At 47.7% G+C, this 12,500-nt stretch overlaps 5 protein-coding genes across 10 annotated transcripts in view; 3 read left to right on the top strand and 2 right to left on the bottom strand.

Moving 5' to 3' along the window:
* LOC125954416 (nuclear hormone receptor FTZ-F1) overlaps positions 1-1,361 on the top strand; it is a 161,629-nt gene extending 160,268 nt beyond the window's left edge. For all 6 annotated transcript variants that reach the window (XM_049684732.1, XM_049684727.1, XM_049684728.1 and 3 more), the window contains one exon: positions 1-1,361. This exon is cut by the window's left edge and continues 4,284 nt beyond it. The gene's annotated coding sequence lies outside the window, so the exon portion shown is untranslated.
* A 2,464-nt stretch (positions 1,362-3,825) lies between these two features.
* On the bottom strand, positions 3,826-5,823 carry LOC125954461 (zinc finger and SCAN domain-containing protein 22-like). Its single transcript, XM_049684823.1, has 2 exons — positions 5,441-5,823; positions 3,826-5,375 (listed from the first exon to the last, which is right to left on the bottom strand). The coding sequence occupies exons 1-2, from the start codon at positions 5,452-5,454 to the stop codon at positions 4,016-4,018; spliced, it is 1,374 nt and encodes a 457-aa protein (XP_049540780.1). The 5' UTR covers positions 5,455-5,823; the 3' UTR covers positions 3,826-4,015.
* Positions 5,824-6,107: 284 nt separating this feature from the next.
* On the bottom strand, positions 6,108-7,937 carry LOC125954454 (methyl farnesoate epoxidase-like). Its single transcript, XM_049684817.1, has 3 exons — positions 7,832-7,937; positions 7,076-7,740; positions 6,108-7,016 (listed from the first exon to the last, which is right to left on the bottom strand). The coding sequence occupies exons 1-3, from the start codon at positions 7,920-7,922 to the stop codon at positions 6,279-6,281; spliced, it is 1,494 nt and encodes a 497-aa protein (XP_049540774.1). The 5' UTR covers positions 7,923-7,937; the 3' UTR covers positions 6,108-6,278.
* Positions 7,938-8,942: 1,005 nt separating this feature from the next.
* LOC125954445 (probable cytochrome P450 305a1) lies at positions 8,943-10,795 on the top strand. Its single transcript, XM_049684799.1, has 3 exons — positions 8,943-9,141; positions 9,204-9,456; positions 9,524-10,795. The coding sequence occupies exons 1-3, from the start codon at positions 9,051-9,053 to the stop codon at positions 10,773-10,775; spliced, it is 1,596 nt and encodes a 531-aa protein (XP_049540756.1). The 5' UTR covers positions 8,943-9,050; the 3' UTR covers positions 10,776-10,795.
* A 363-nt stretch (positions 10,796-11,158) lies between these two features.
* Positions 11,159-12,500, top strand: part of LOC125954453 (probable cytochrome P450 305a1) — a 2,596-nt gene continuing 1,254 nt past the window's right edge. Inside the window, exons 1-2 of the mRNA XM_049684816.1 lie at positions 11,159-11,626; positions 12,229-12,478. Of these exons, the coding sequence (XP_049540773.1) occupies positions 11,539-11,626; positions 12,229-12,478 (338 nt within the window). The 5' untranslated portion in view covers positions 11,159-11,538. The remainder of the gene's footprint in view (positions 11,627-12,228; positions 12,479-12,500) is intronic.

Here is a 12,500-nt window from a genome sequence, read left to right on the forward strand (position 1 = left end):
AAGAAACGTTTAACAAGTTTGCAACATACAAAACACTAGAAATCTAAATACATATATTTTTTGATGTCAACTTTTTGTCTCCCCCCATCCAACCATCATGTCGTGCTCATCGGTCGGTCGGTTTAACAGGCGTGCAATGGTCGTTAACAGTGGTCCTCAGAGACACACTAACAAACTAACGCACTCTCTGTCTCTCTCCATCTCTCTTAAATACAAACATAACAACACATAAACTCTCACACAGCATACGACCGAATGAAATGCCTTTTAAAAGTACAAACAGTTAGAAAACCCTGCGAGGTTCAGAACTTCATTTTGTAGACTTTTGATGACTCCGAGAGCAACAGCAGCAGCAGCAGCCGCTGGATGATGTTATTTAGAATGTGATGTTGTGCCGGATAGTTGTGTGTTCATAATGTTGAGATTGGGTCAAGCTCAGCTTGATGTGACCGGAGGGCGTTTGACGCTAGGGTTGTAAATATGATTTAAAGCTGAGCAAACAAAAATACTATTTTTAAACAAATCTTAACTCGTTGCAAATTGAAATATTTTACATCAACGATCAGGCTGGGCCATCTGGTGCCCCCCCAAATAAACAAAACACTGACACACATTTGAAAAGGACATTCGAAAGGGAAGCGTACACCTTCAAAAACGTTCGGTCAACTCTCGGTCGCTATTTGCGTTTGCGTTAAAGCTGGCAGCAAATACGTGTCTCTCTTCTACGACGGAGCATCATCAAAATCAAACTCAAAGCTAGAAAGATAGAGGAATGGAAAACCCTAGCGGCGGCAGCAGCAGCAGCAGCTAGAGCTACACCGAGCTACACGTTGCAGCGGAATGGCCAGCACGCGCCACTAGCTAGCTGCGCTGCGTTCAAACCAAAAAATGCTGTGACAGATTATAAGTAGTAGTGATGCAGTAGTAGAGCGTTGACTAGTGCTGAGTAGCAGGAAGTAGGGAACGAAATGCAGGAATCGTTGGGGCAGACCGGTAGTTGGTGTGGCAAGTGCTAGTGTACCCTGTGTGCGTGTAGTATGCTGATGGCGATAGTGAGAATGCACAGGGAAAAGAGGGAAAATGTATGTAAAATATAGTTAGCGATAGAAGAGAGGGTCTTTGACACGTTTTGTTACAAGCAAATCAAGCAGACAAACACACACACATACGCAAAGGCACGCGAGAACATTCCAATCAGGATACGAGAGCCAGAAAGGAATTAGAGCAAGGTATGTCGGCACGAGTCGAGTGATGTGATCGGGATCGCATAAAAACCGTGGAAATATTATTAGATTGAAAATCATAATTTGCCACAGTGATACATAGACGAATAGGAACACTATATAGGCTGTAGGCGTGTAGGGCGGGAGGGGGGGGGGGGAGGGGGTCGTACAGGATTAATAATGTGTGAGAGTATGTGTGCGTGTGTATAAAGAAGGGTTTTTGTCCCTGCAAAACATAAGAGAATTGGCAAAGTACGACTTAATCATGAACCGGAATCCGTACACTAAAACCACCACGACCATCACCGGCATTATCTTGTAATTTAGAACAGAATATAGCATTGTTTCCACTACTAAGCAGTAGTGAACCAGGGAAAGAACAGGGTAGAAATGAGAGTCACGATTCTGCTGCTGGTTTTACGCTCCTCGATCCGATTCCTCTTGATCATTCTTTCCAACCTCGAGCTCGTTGTTGCAATGTTATACCAAATCCTGCTGGTTTCTTTATAACAACTAAACACTCACGCAGACAACACACACACAGCTGTGCGAAACAAGAATAAGAATATATAAAACAGATGGCCACGTGGCAAATCTGGCGATAAAGCTTACCATAGTGCATAGCTCTAAAATGGATAAACGTATGTCACAAACACGAAACATCACCTTTGACCAGAAAAAGAGACGCGGAGAAAGGACACGATAAGAACTAGAGAGCGAGAACGAAAGAGAACGGAAACAACCATTAAAAGTGTCGTAAGGTAATGTAAGATATGGTAAGCAGGCTAAGCGAAGCTAAAGGCAACGTTGTTAAGCAACGAGCGAGCGATCGTCGGTTAAGATATTAAGCGCGGAACGCGAGAATTGCAGCTCGCGCCAAAACAAAGCAAAAACCATGCAAAAAAATTGGGTACCTTACCTTAATGTGTTTTCAGACAAAAATCTGTTTTTTTATATACATACATACGATATACATACATCTATACATATATACATATTAAAGTATCTAACTGTAAACTTATTATTTTATTTCGTGCTAGCCTGTAAGCGATCGTTTATCGGTGGTTAAGTTTAGTAGAACGAGAGCTCGAGAGCGGGTGGTGAGGATACCGGAGCCACGGACACGAGATCTCCTGGAACGTTGACGCTAGGTTTTCCTTTCTTTCACCTTCTTTCTTCTGTTTGCCTCTCGTGTCCGTCGTGCTACCGTTTCCGTTGTACAGTTTCTATTTTTTGTTTCGCCTTTCTCGACGACACCTCCGTTCACAATCTCCTCTATCTTTCCGCGAAATGGCTAGAACGTTTAGGTTTACTGTACTACTACTATTACTACTACTACTTATTACTTAATAGCATTGGTTTTTGTTTTATTATCTCTTCTAATATTGTTCATACTCTTCCCGTCTCTTCTGTTTCCGTTTTTGTAATGTAAAAGTCGTTAGTAATAAATAAAGAAAACAAACACATCGCATCTCGGATCCGTCGGAATGGTAGTATATTTAGGCGAGGGCTCTGGGGCCATTCAGACGAATGTGACCTTGGTGGAAAGAACGTAAACTCCGTTTGTGTGATAGGGGAAAGGGGGAATGTGAGACGATTGGGAGCCTAGGATGCAGATGGGCATGCTGGAATGCACAGAAAAGAATGTGTCCTTCACCTTACGCCATACGCGTAGTAGAGAGAAGAAACTCGTGGTTGCATCCTTGTGGTTTGTGAGAGTAAGCACATGGTATCCGGCCGATTATTGTTAATGCCAGGGGAGTTCAACGTTTGTTTTGCAGTCATGGTGGCGCTCGCCAAGGTTACCGTCTTGTAAATTGTTTTCTTAAAACATAAAACCCTTCTATTCCATGTATCTCGCGCGCTTACTGTTAAGTTTTGTGTTAACACTGCAGAGTATATATATATACATACCTAAATGGATCTAGTATAACAAATCAGTTGTAGCAAGCATGTGAAGATGGTGGAAAAATATATATACATATATACATATACAACTACATATAGGAGGGTAAAGAAAATGGAAAGAGAACTCACAAAATGCGATAGAAACGTTCGAACGGGTTGAAGGAACCTTAAACAGTGCGAGTGTTGAATGGAAAACGAGGTGAACGGGATGGAATTTTAAGCTCTTAACAACAACAACAAAAACGTACAACTCTCGTATTAGAATCTGTGAACACATTAACACATCATACAAACAACAGACATACACATTAGCATCAGGATAGGCAGACGCGATAACAGGAGGCGATATATTTTAGAAGAACAAAAAACAAACCAATAGCAACGCGGTGAAAATGGCGAATTGTGTATACACGCGGGTCGAGCGAGGATTGGAGATAATCAGAGAAAAATAGGATGTGCCCTCCTTCTTGCTCCTGGTGTTGCACGAGTAGATCCAAGAAGGATAATAAATGTGTAAAAAAAAACAACAAATTTAAAACAAAAGAGCAAACACTTACACAGAACTAGGTAACGAATGGTTAAAACACATACACACGAAAAAACAACAAAACACAAGTGGAAATGAAGATACCATCAAGAAGAAGAAAAAGAACACTTATTTTTAATTCATGTATTTAAAATACAAAAAAGGCAGAAAAAGGTGGTAATAAAGATGGGAAAGATACACTTAAATGTCGATTCGCTCGGGTTCGATTCGTTCCTTTTGTCGGTCCCCAAACCTCGTACCGTCTTTTATTTGCAAATTCTTACACTATGATCCTCCCGATTTGTGGTCCCACCTATCACAAAATTAAATCATCGTTCCTCCCACCTCCTTGAGACCGTCATTTCACGCCGCTCGTTATCCCGGCCTCGAGCTGTAAGGTTTTCTTCTCGATGTGCGTCTTCAGATGCTCCATCAGCCCGAACTGGCAGTAGAAAGCATTCGTGCAAACGTGACAAATGTATGGTCGTTCACCGGTATGCACGCGAATGTGCCGCTGCAGATGCTGCACATCGACGAAGCTCTTCAGGCAGTGCGTGCACGTCAGCGGACGCTCGTCCGCATGGAGCCGCGTGTGGTTCCGCAGATTCGAGGTACTATTAAAGCGCTTACCGCATGTCTCGCACCCGTACGGTTTCTCACCCGTATGCACGCGAAGGTGCTTCTTCAGATTGCACTCCTGATTGAAGCTCTTCGGACAGAGCGAACACTGGAACAGGCCCTGCGGTCCGTGCACGCGCATATGTGACTTCAGGTGGGCTTCGCAATAGAACGTCTTGTCGCACTGCTGGCAGGCGTACGGTTTCTGACCGAGATGCTTCCGAATGTGATACTTCAAATTGTTCGCCTGCACGAACGTACGATCGCAGTACGGACACGGATGTTGCTGTTCGATCCGATGCATACGCATATGTTCGCGCATATACGTTACCGTCTTACCACAGACCTCACACTGGCCCGGTACGGTCGGTTTCTTACCCAACTTTCGACGTCCACCTCGGGGAGAGGAGATTCTGCTACGCGTTTTGAGACGCTTCGCCTTTCCATCCTCGTCTTGCTCCTGCTGGCTTCCGGAGCTGCTATTTGCGGGGAATGATTCTTCATCCGACGGATCTCCAGAAGCGGCTTCACTTTCCAAGTACTCTTCCAGCGGCGATTCGTTGGCCGCTTTCGAGTTCCTTTTATCTTGCTCCTCTCTCGGAGGACTTTCTGCCACATTTTCCGATTCCGATGATGCTCCCGATGCAGATGGTTCCGAGGAGGTGCTTGGTTTGCGTTTCCTTCGAGTCCGTGGCCTTAAACTGCGTCCTTTCCGGGTGCTGCGAGCCGTCTTTATCTGTACCGTTGAGTAGAACGGAAAACCGTCATCGAGCGCCAGTGCGTCCACGGTTGGTTCCGAATCCACGGCGACCGGATCGGGCAAATTCAGAGGATCGTATTCCAGTGGTTCCGGTTCTTCTTCGGTTTTAATAAGAAACTCGACCACCTTCGGCGGTGCGTTCACATCGAATTCATCGATCCGCTGATGGCAAGGGGCGCATATTGGTGATATCAGTCCACACACCGGCGTGAGCTCGACACGGGTGCTCCGGTAGATTTTGTCCAGCAGTTCCGTGTTGTCAGGATCGCAGAAAATCGATTCCATGGGCCCTTCCGTGGTTTCACATATTTTACAGTAGTTCTCCTTCTTCACGAACGGACTGAAAGGTGTAAAAATGGGAAATTAACACGATTCTCTTTAACCATTTTAACCGATTTAAATTACCTGTTGAAACTCATCTTCTTCAGTGAGGATTCCGCCGTTGGAGTTGGATGGCTTGCTCGAACGGTTTCCGATGATTTCGAGACTCCCGGGTCTCGGCCGCAGATTTCTGTGCCTTCTACAGTTTATTGCGAGTAAATTGGTGGTTCCCGGAGTTTGAAAAATGATCCGTTTTAGGTAAAGGATAACGTAGAAACCTTTTCCGAGGTATCTGTCTCGTCTTTGGTGGATCTGGAGCTGAGTATTCCACGGTTTTCCACGTTCCAGTGCCTACTCTTTCAACGGAAACGAAGGCAGGAATTGGGGAACGACTTAAATTCGCTCTTAACGCGCACGAATTGGTTTAAAAAGGCAGAAATTTGAAGAATTTTATATTTTTTGTAGAATATTCTTAACTCAAAACAAACTTCTAACCTCGAAAATGGAGACCAAAACAATTTTTCATATCCTGTTTATAAGCCATGGTTGGGAATGGGCGGAAATTACAAACCATGGACTATAAACACAATGAGAACAACTTTTCAAATTCCAGCCGTTTCCGGCACGTGGCCGCTTGGATTTTTTTAATTTATCAATTTAGTTTAGCAGTTAATACAATTTAAGAATTATGCTGCCGAAGAATGATGATTTCGATCATGTGGTTGACCCTTTTGCATCAGATATCTGCTTCCTCATTGCCTGTGTGCTTCCTAGGAATGGATGGAGGACTAGATACATCCGCTTAAAAAATCCCCATTTTTCTTGTCCTGTGCATGCTGTAATCAACAATAAAAACGGGCCTGGATCGATTTATTTGTCCCTCCATTAATACATGTTTGACTTCTGTTGACTCCGAGCAGAACTAAACCGATCGTTCCTTGAGCCGTATTTGAAACGGAACTGGTGCTAACGTTATTCCGTCCATTCCCTCCACCGAGGGAAGCTGATCGTCGGGTGATTCAATCGTAAATCGGTGCAAGATACCGGTAAAAAACAGGAACACGGCTGGTTTGGCGAGAGCCTCGCCAAGACACCGTCTTCGACCGGCACCGAACGGGATGAACATATCATGCTGCACCACCCGATCACCGGCCGGTGTGAGAAACCGTTCGGGCCGGAACACTTCCGGATCGATCCAGTACTCCTTGTCCATCTGTATCGAGTAGAGCAGGGGCAGAATGATGGAGTCCTTGGGGATGTGATAGCCACACAGCTCGACATCATCCATCGCACGATGTACCAGTCCCACCGGAACGATGGTTGCGATACGTTCCACCTCCAGTATGACGGCCTCGGTGTAAGGTAGTCTAGAGCGATCCTCAGCCATCGGTAGGCGCTCCGCACCGACCACTGAGTCCAGCTCGTGTTGTACTTTGTGCATCACCTCCGGATGGTGCAGCAGATAGAGCAGAGCAAAGCCAAGCACACTGCTGATCGTTTCGATGCCGGCCTGGAACAGATCGAGACAGAGGCTAACGAGCTGGGCATCGGTGAAGGAACTGTGATGTTCCTTTCGTGCCATCTCCACCAGAAAGGTCGATATCAGACTGTCCCGTCGATCTGGTGAGTGTGGATTCCTTCGAATTGATTCAATCGTTTCCTATAACAAACGAAGAGAGTGAGAAACTCGATACCAGCACCTTCACTCCGATTTGTTACCTCCAGAAATCCCCAAAGTGGTTTCAGTAGTCTCAGCATCGGTCCATAACCGGAAGATTCGGGACAGACGAAGCGCAACCAGGGGAATCGATTCAATGTCCCACCGGAAACGTCGATAACGTGAAATGTTCTGTGGATGCTTTCGGCCAACCACTTCAGTCGAACGTTATCCAGCTCGTAGCGTTGCCCTGCCATCAACACCCAGACCACGTTCAGCACGGCAATGTCCAGCGAGGAGCTCATCGTGAACGTTTCACCGGCAGCTGCGCGCGTCCGGAAGTTCTCGATCAGCTCGTGTACCTCACGCTCGATTACCCTCACGAACTCGGTGCGGCCCATGCCGAGCTGCTTCATCGTACGGACCGCAAATTTACGCTGCACTTCCCAGTCTGGTCCATCGGTAAGGGCCACACCGAGTCGTTGACCGAACGAGCGCATCCGGAAGAAGAACCCATCCGGTCGTCCGTTGAACTGTTCCTTGGCGTACATGGCACGGATCGCTTCACGTCCCGACACGATCACTATCCGATCCGGACCAAACCGCACACCGACAATGTGTCCATAGCGGCGACAAAGTGCCATCCACATCAGGTGATAGAACTTGAGGGCTCGAGCCATCTTCAGCAATACCAATCCACATCCGATCAGGGGATACCATGGTGGACCTATGGTAGGGCAGCACAATGATGTATCGAACGGTTTGGTTCACTGCTTCTTCCAAGGGTCACTCAGATCAAAACATGACGCCATACTTACCAGGAGGGAAGTGCTTTGGCTTTCGAATATCCCAAAAGCAATATAGAATCACAATCAGCAACACTACAACAACCACGGCGATGTACCACATTGTCCGAACCCCCACGACCGGGAGACACTCCAAGGAGACCCGAAAGACTGAGTCTGGATACTGGTTAGCTTTGGGGTTTTTATACCCAGCCGTTATGTCCAGCCGCTCCAGCCAGCATCTGGCTGACGGATCGCAGATGTCTTCTGAGGATCCGTTTGTCCATCCGTTTTGTCATGTAAATCTTTGCCGCCGTCTCTCGCCTCGGCGATCACAGAGTCTGTGACTGTACTCTCAAATAAATAACAAGCTGGCCATTCTAACTGGAGTCTATTTTTACGCGTATACCCGCCGACGCCGTCACCACTAATCATCCATCTTGCCCTTAAACTAAACAATGGTTGGAGCATGTTTTCGGAATTTCGGAACTGGGCGGCCGTACTGCTGCTGACGCTGGTCAACTTTTCGAGTACGCCGTTGTTTGTTTAAAACATAACCTAGCGTCAGAAGGTTCGGGATGGTATGGGTCAGTGTAGAGGGCCATATGGTGGTGGCTATCGATCCCAGATACGCCCGGGTTCTCATTGCTCATTCATATCTCTACGGCAAAACTGAAAGTCAAGTTCATTCATAAAATGAATATGGTGTTTGGGGATGGGTCTCCCCAAGTCCATATGGTGAATGGAGGCGCCTGTTTTTTTTTTAACACGTATGAGGACGGGCGAGCCGTATGTTTAATGGAGGCGCATGTTAATAAACAATCTAAAATTGGATCAATAGTTTGGAGTGATTTGATTTCTTTACTAACAGTCGTCGATCGAGGAATTGCAAACTCATTCAAATACTGGTGTTCTACTCAATAGTTCTTCCCCGTGCAGCAGTTCAACGAACTCTGGCTCAAACGGTAAGAAGTTCGTATCTCGAAAAGATCGCACGACACGTATCGCGCTACAATTAGTGCATTTTAAGACAAGCTGCAGCTCAGCAGCACGCACTGCATCGCCTGACTACACTTTGCGTGCAGAGAGCAGCCTAACAAAGGTGTTGGATGCTATTTAAACCATAGCACTACTAGTGGTTTGTATCAGACATACAGGTGTCTTCTAGAACAGCGCAGTGTTTCCAATTCAACCAATTCATCTAAGGTTTTCGAAAACCAATCAAGAAGAGCACCCAGAAGCAGCGTTCACAATGATTCCCTTCGTATTAGCAACGATTTTGTTGGTGTTGACCATCGCTTTCCTCTTCAAAGAATTGTACCGACCAGCAAACTATCCTCCAGGTAGGAAAATACCCACCAATTAGCTTCACCCTGAACCTGAATCCCTTATTCTGAATCCTTAGGACCGCGATGGCTGCCAATCGTTGGGAACACTCCGCTGATACGCAAAATGGTTTCCCAAAACGGTGGCCAGCTAATAAACGTGTTCGACAAACTCTCGGAAACGTATCGGAGCTCGGTGATTGGTTTGAAACTGGGCCGTGAACGGGTCGTTGTTGGTTTGGCGTATGAGGATGTCAAAGCGGTTCTAGGCAACGAGGAGTTCCAAGGGCGTCCCGATAATTTCTTCATCCGGCTGCGTACCATGGGAACAAGGTTCGAACGGTGCATTCAGACGGTTTATGACGCCCCCAGGACGATAATAGATTTTCCATTCCTACAGACTTGGTATTACGTGCACGGATGGGGCATTCTGGAGTGAGCAGCGTAGCTTCGTTACACGCCATCTGCGACAGGTCGGTTATGGGCGCCAAGCGATGCATCTTCAGATTCAAAGTGAACTCAACGAGCTGCTGGACATACTGGGCAGCCGTTCGGAGGAACCGATCTGGCCCGGCTCATTGCTTGCCGTGAGCGTCATTAATGTGCTGTGGACGTTCGTTACCGGGGCTCGCGTTGCTCGGGAAGACGATCGTCTCGAGCGATTGCTGCGGTTGCTGCAGGATCGCTCTAAAGCGTTCGATATGTCCGGCGGGACCCTGAATCAGCTACCGTGGCTTCGTTTCGTCGCACCCGAATGGAGCGGTTACAATCTGTTGGTTCGCTTCAATAAGCAGTTGAGCGAGTTCTTTACACCAACCATCGAGGAGCATCATCGGAACTTTAGCGACGAGCGAGCGACCGACGATCTGATCTACGCGTACATCAAGGAGATGCGCGATCAATCGAACAGTGAGCCGGATTCGAGCACAAACTTTACCGACCTCCAGATGACGATGATCATTCTGGACATCTTCATCGCCGGTGGACAAACGACCAGCTCGACGTTGGATCTCGCCTTCATGATGATGATCGTACGACCGGACGTACAGCGGTTGGTGCATGCCGAGATCGATCACCAGCTGGCTCCCGATCAGGAACCGCATTACGAGGATCGGGGGAAGCTTCCCTACGTCGAGGCATTCCTGCTGGAGGTCCAGCGGTTCTTTAGCATCGCTCCAGTGAATGGACCACGGCGTGCGCTCAAAGATTGTACGCTCGGTGGCTATCGTGTGCCGAAGGACACGACGGTTTTGATGGGATTGCGCAACGTTCACATGGATCCGGAACACTGGGGTGATCCGGAGCTGTTCCGTCCGGAGCGATTCCTTGATGCCGATCGTAACATCGTCAACACCGAGCGGGTGATGGCATTCGGATTGGGCAAGCGTCGCTGTCTCGGTGAAAACTTGGCACGCTCCTGTCTCTTCACCTTCTTCGTGGGCGTGATGAAGAGGTTCTGTCTGTGCAAACCACGTGGTAACGACGAAGACGATGACGACGAGATGGCTCCCTCGATGACACTGAAACCAGGCATTACGCTTTCGCCGAAACCGTACAACGTGGTGTTTCAGCCAAGAGGACAGAACATGCCGCAGGACGACACCTTCGAAGTAGAGGAAGCTGTTGCTGCTGAATCACTACTAAATGAATAAAGTGTGTTTTGGATTACCTTAAATAATTTTACTGTGATAGTCGAGAGTTACTTTCACAAAACGACACTCAAGTACTATTATATTTTGCTTTAGCATAGTGCTATGTTGAGAAAAAAATATTACCTATCGCTGGGTTGTATAGTGCCTTTTTTTTGCTACCGTTACTAAGATCCTAGCGACGGACGGTGGTTTCCATAGTTACGCTATGGTGCAACGATGATATGATGCAACTCAAGCCTCAACTCTAGTCCTTGCATCCGATCGTCTACTTGTGACTCTCACGGACGATTACAATCCGATCGAAAGGCGAACCACCTAATCGGAAGGCCCTCACAGAGAACACATCTCGGTCGTTCCCTCGCCGTTTCAGTCGTTCTTGTGCGCTCGTGCGGTACGGATCTCGATCTCAACCTCCCGCCATCGGCATCGTGTGGCTCCGGAATCCGGAAGTGTGCGCGCCATATCGCATCGCCGTGCAATCGATCGAATAAGAAGCGGCTGGAACCTGATAAACGTGACCACAAAGAGCCGTCCCGGGAGGGCCAAGCACGTTTCCCACGCCTTCATCCAGGCTCATCGCTATCGGTTAAACGAATAAGGCGACGGTCAGCATTGCGATCGATTGTGTGATGTTATGCAACTAGTATGTGCTAGGCATACACTCGTCGCCATCGCCACGCTATCGTGCGTGACAACAGTGACGTCTCAGTCAGTGGTTTAGGTTTCTCGCTGTGTCTGGGTGCGCGCGCGCGTGTACGGAACCATGTTTGCCATTCTTCTCGGCTTAACGATAGCATTGTTGTGCGCTTATCTCATCAATGAATTTCGACGACCCACCAACTATCCACCGGGTAAGAAGAGCGTGTTGTTGTGGCGGCGGCGGCGACGAACGTGTGCGCCATCGTGCTAAGGGTTAAGGCACATGCATCGGTGACGAACGGACACGAGCCAGGAAGTGATAAGGGCGGACCAATTGAGCTGGTCGACCGTTGACGATGTCGATGCCGCTGTCTAGCGGTACATGCGCTCGGCCTATCGTCACTGTTCTTTCTCTCGTTCTTTCGACGGCACAGACGTATAGATAGTTTCGTTGAGGCTTATCGTTTACGCTAGAGGCTCTGGTTGCTCCGCGAAGTAGTGAGTGACTGCGCCACCAATACGTATTCCCATTATTTATAGACGTAGAACGGCACCAGCAGCCCTGAAGCGCGGTTCTTGTGGAAACAGCTGACGACGATGCGTCGTGCGCGATGATAAGTCGTCGCCGTTAAACCGGTGCTCTCACGGTACAGCCGCCGTCCGTTAGATTCTTTCTCATAGGTTCTAGAAGCTCAAACATCACGCCAATTGTATTCTTATGAGGGACTTCAGGACTCTGTTATAAATGAAATCGATTTTAAAATGAGATGATTTGAACAATAGATTGAGATTCGTTACTTTCCTCTATCCCAAGGACCGCCGTGGTTGCCGGTGGTGGGCAATACACCTCACATACGCAAGCTGGCACGCCAGTACGGTGGACAGCACAAGGTGTTTGAGCTGCTTGGTCAAACGTATCGTAGCGATGTGATCGGATTGAAGCTGGGACGTGAGTACGTCGTCGTTGCTCTCAATTATTCGGCCGTGAATGAGGTGCACCGGAACGATGTATTTTCCGGGCGGCCAGACAATTTTTTCATCCGTCTGCGTACGATGGGTACGAGGTGAGTGTGGCAGTCGATTGTC

The sequence above is a fragment of the Anopheles darlingi genome, chromosome 3 (assembly GCF_943734745.1).
Source record: "Anopheles darlingi chromosome 3, idAnoDarlMG_H_01, whole genome shotgun sequence".
In the NCBI taxonomy this organism is placed as follows: domain Eukaryota; kingdom Metazoa; phylum Arthropoda; class Insecta; order Diptera; family Culicidae; genus Anopheles; species Anopheles darlingi.

Bases quoted from the DNA above. Each gene is read 5' to 3' on its own strand.
- LOC125954454 (XM_049684817.1), bottom strand. From the start codon at position 7,922: ATGTGGTACATCGCCGTGGTTGTTGTAGTGTTGCTGATTGTGATTCTA. The intron at 7,741-7,831 runs GTAAGTATGGCG...GCCCTACCATAG, and splicing joins GCCAAAGCACTTCCCTCCTG to GTCCACCATGGTATCCCCTG. The intron at 7,017-7,075 runs GTAACAAATCGG...CGTTTGTTATAG, and splicing joins CACTTTGGGGATTTCTGGAG to GAAACGATTGAATCAATTCG.
- LOC125954445 (XM_049684799.1), top strand. From the start codon at position 9,051: ATGATTCCCTTCGTATTAGCAACGATTTTGTTGGTGTTGACCATCGCT. The intron at 9,142-9,203 runs GTAGGAAAATAC...CTGAATCCTTAG, and splicing joins ACCAGCAAACTATCCTCCAG to GACCGCGATGGCTGCCAATC. The intron at 9,457-9,523 runs GTTCGAACGGTG...CCATTCCTACAG, and splicing joins CTGCGTACCATGGGAACAAG to ACTTGGTATTACGTGCACGG.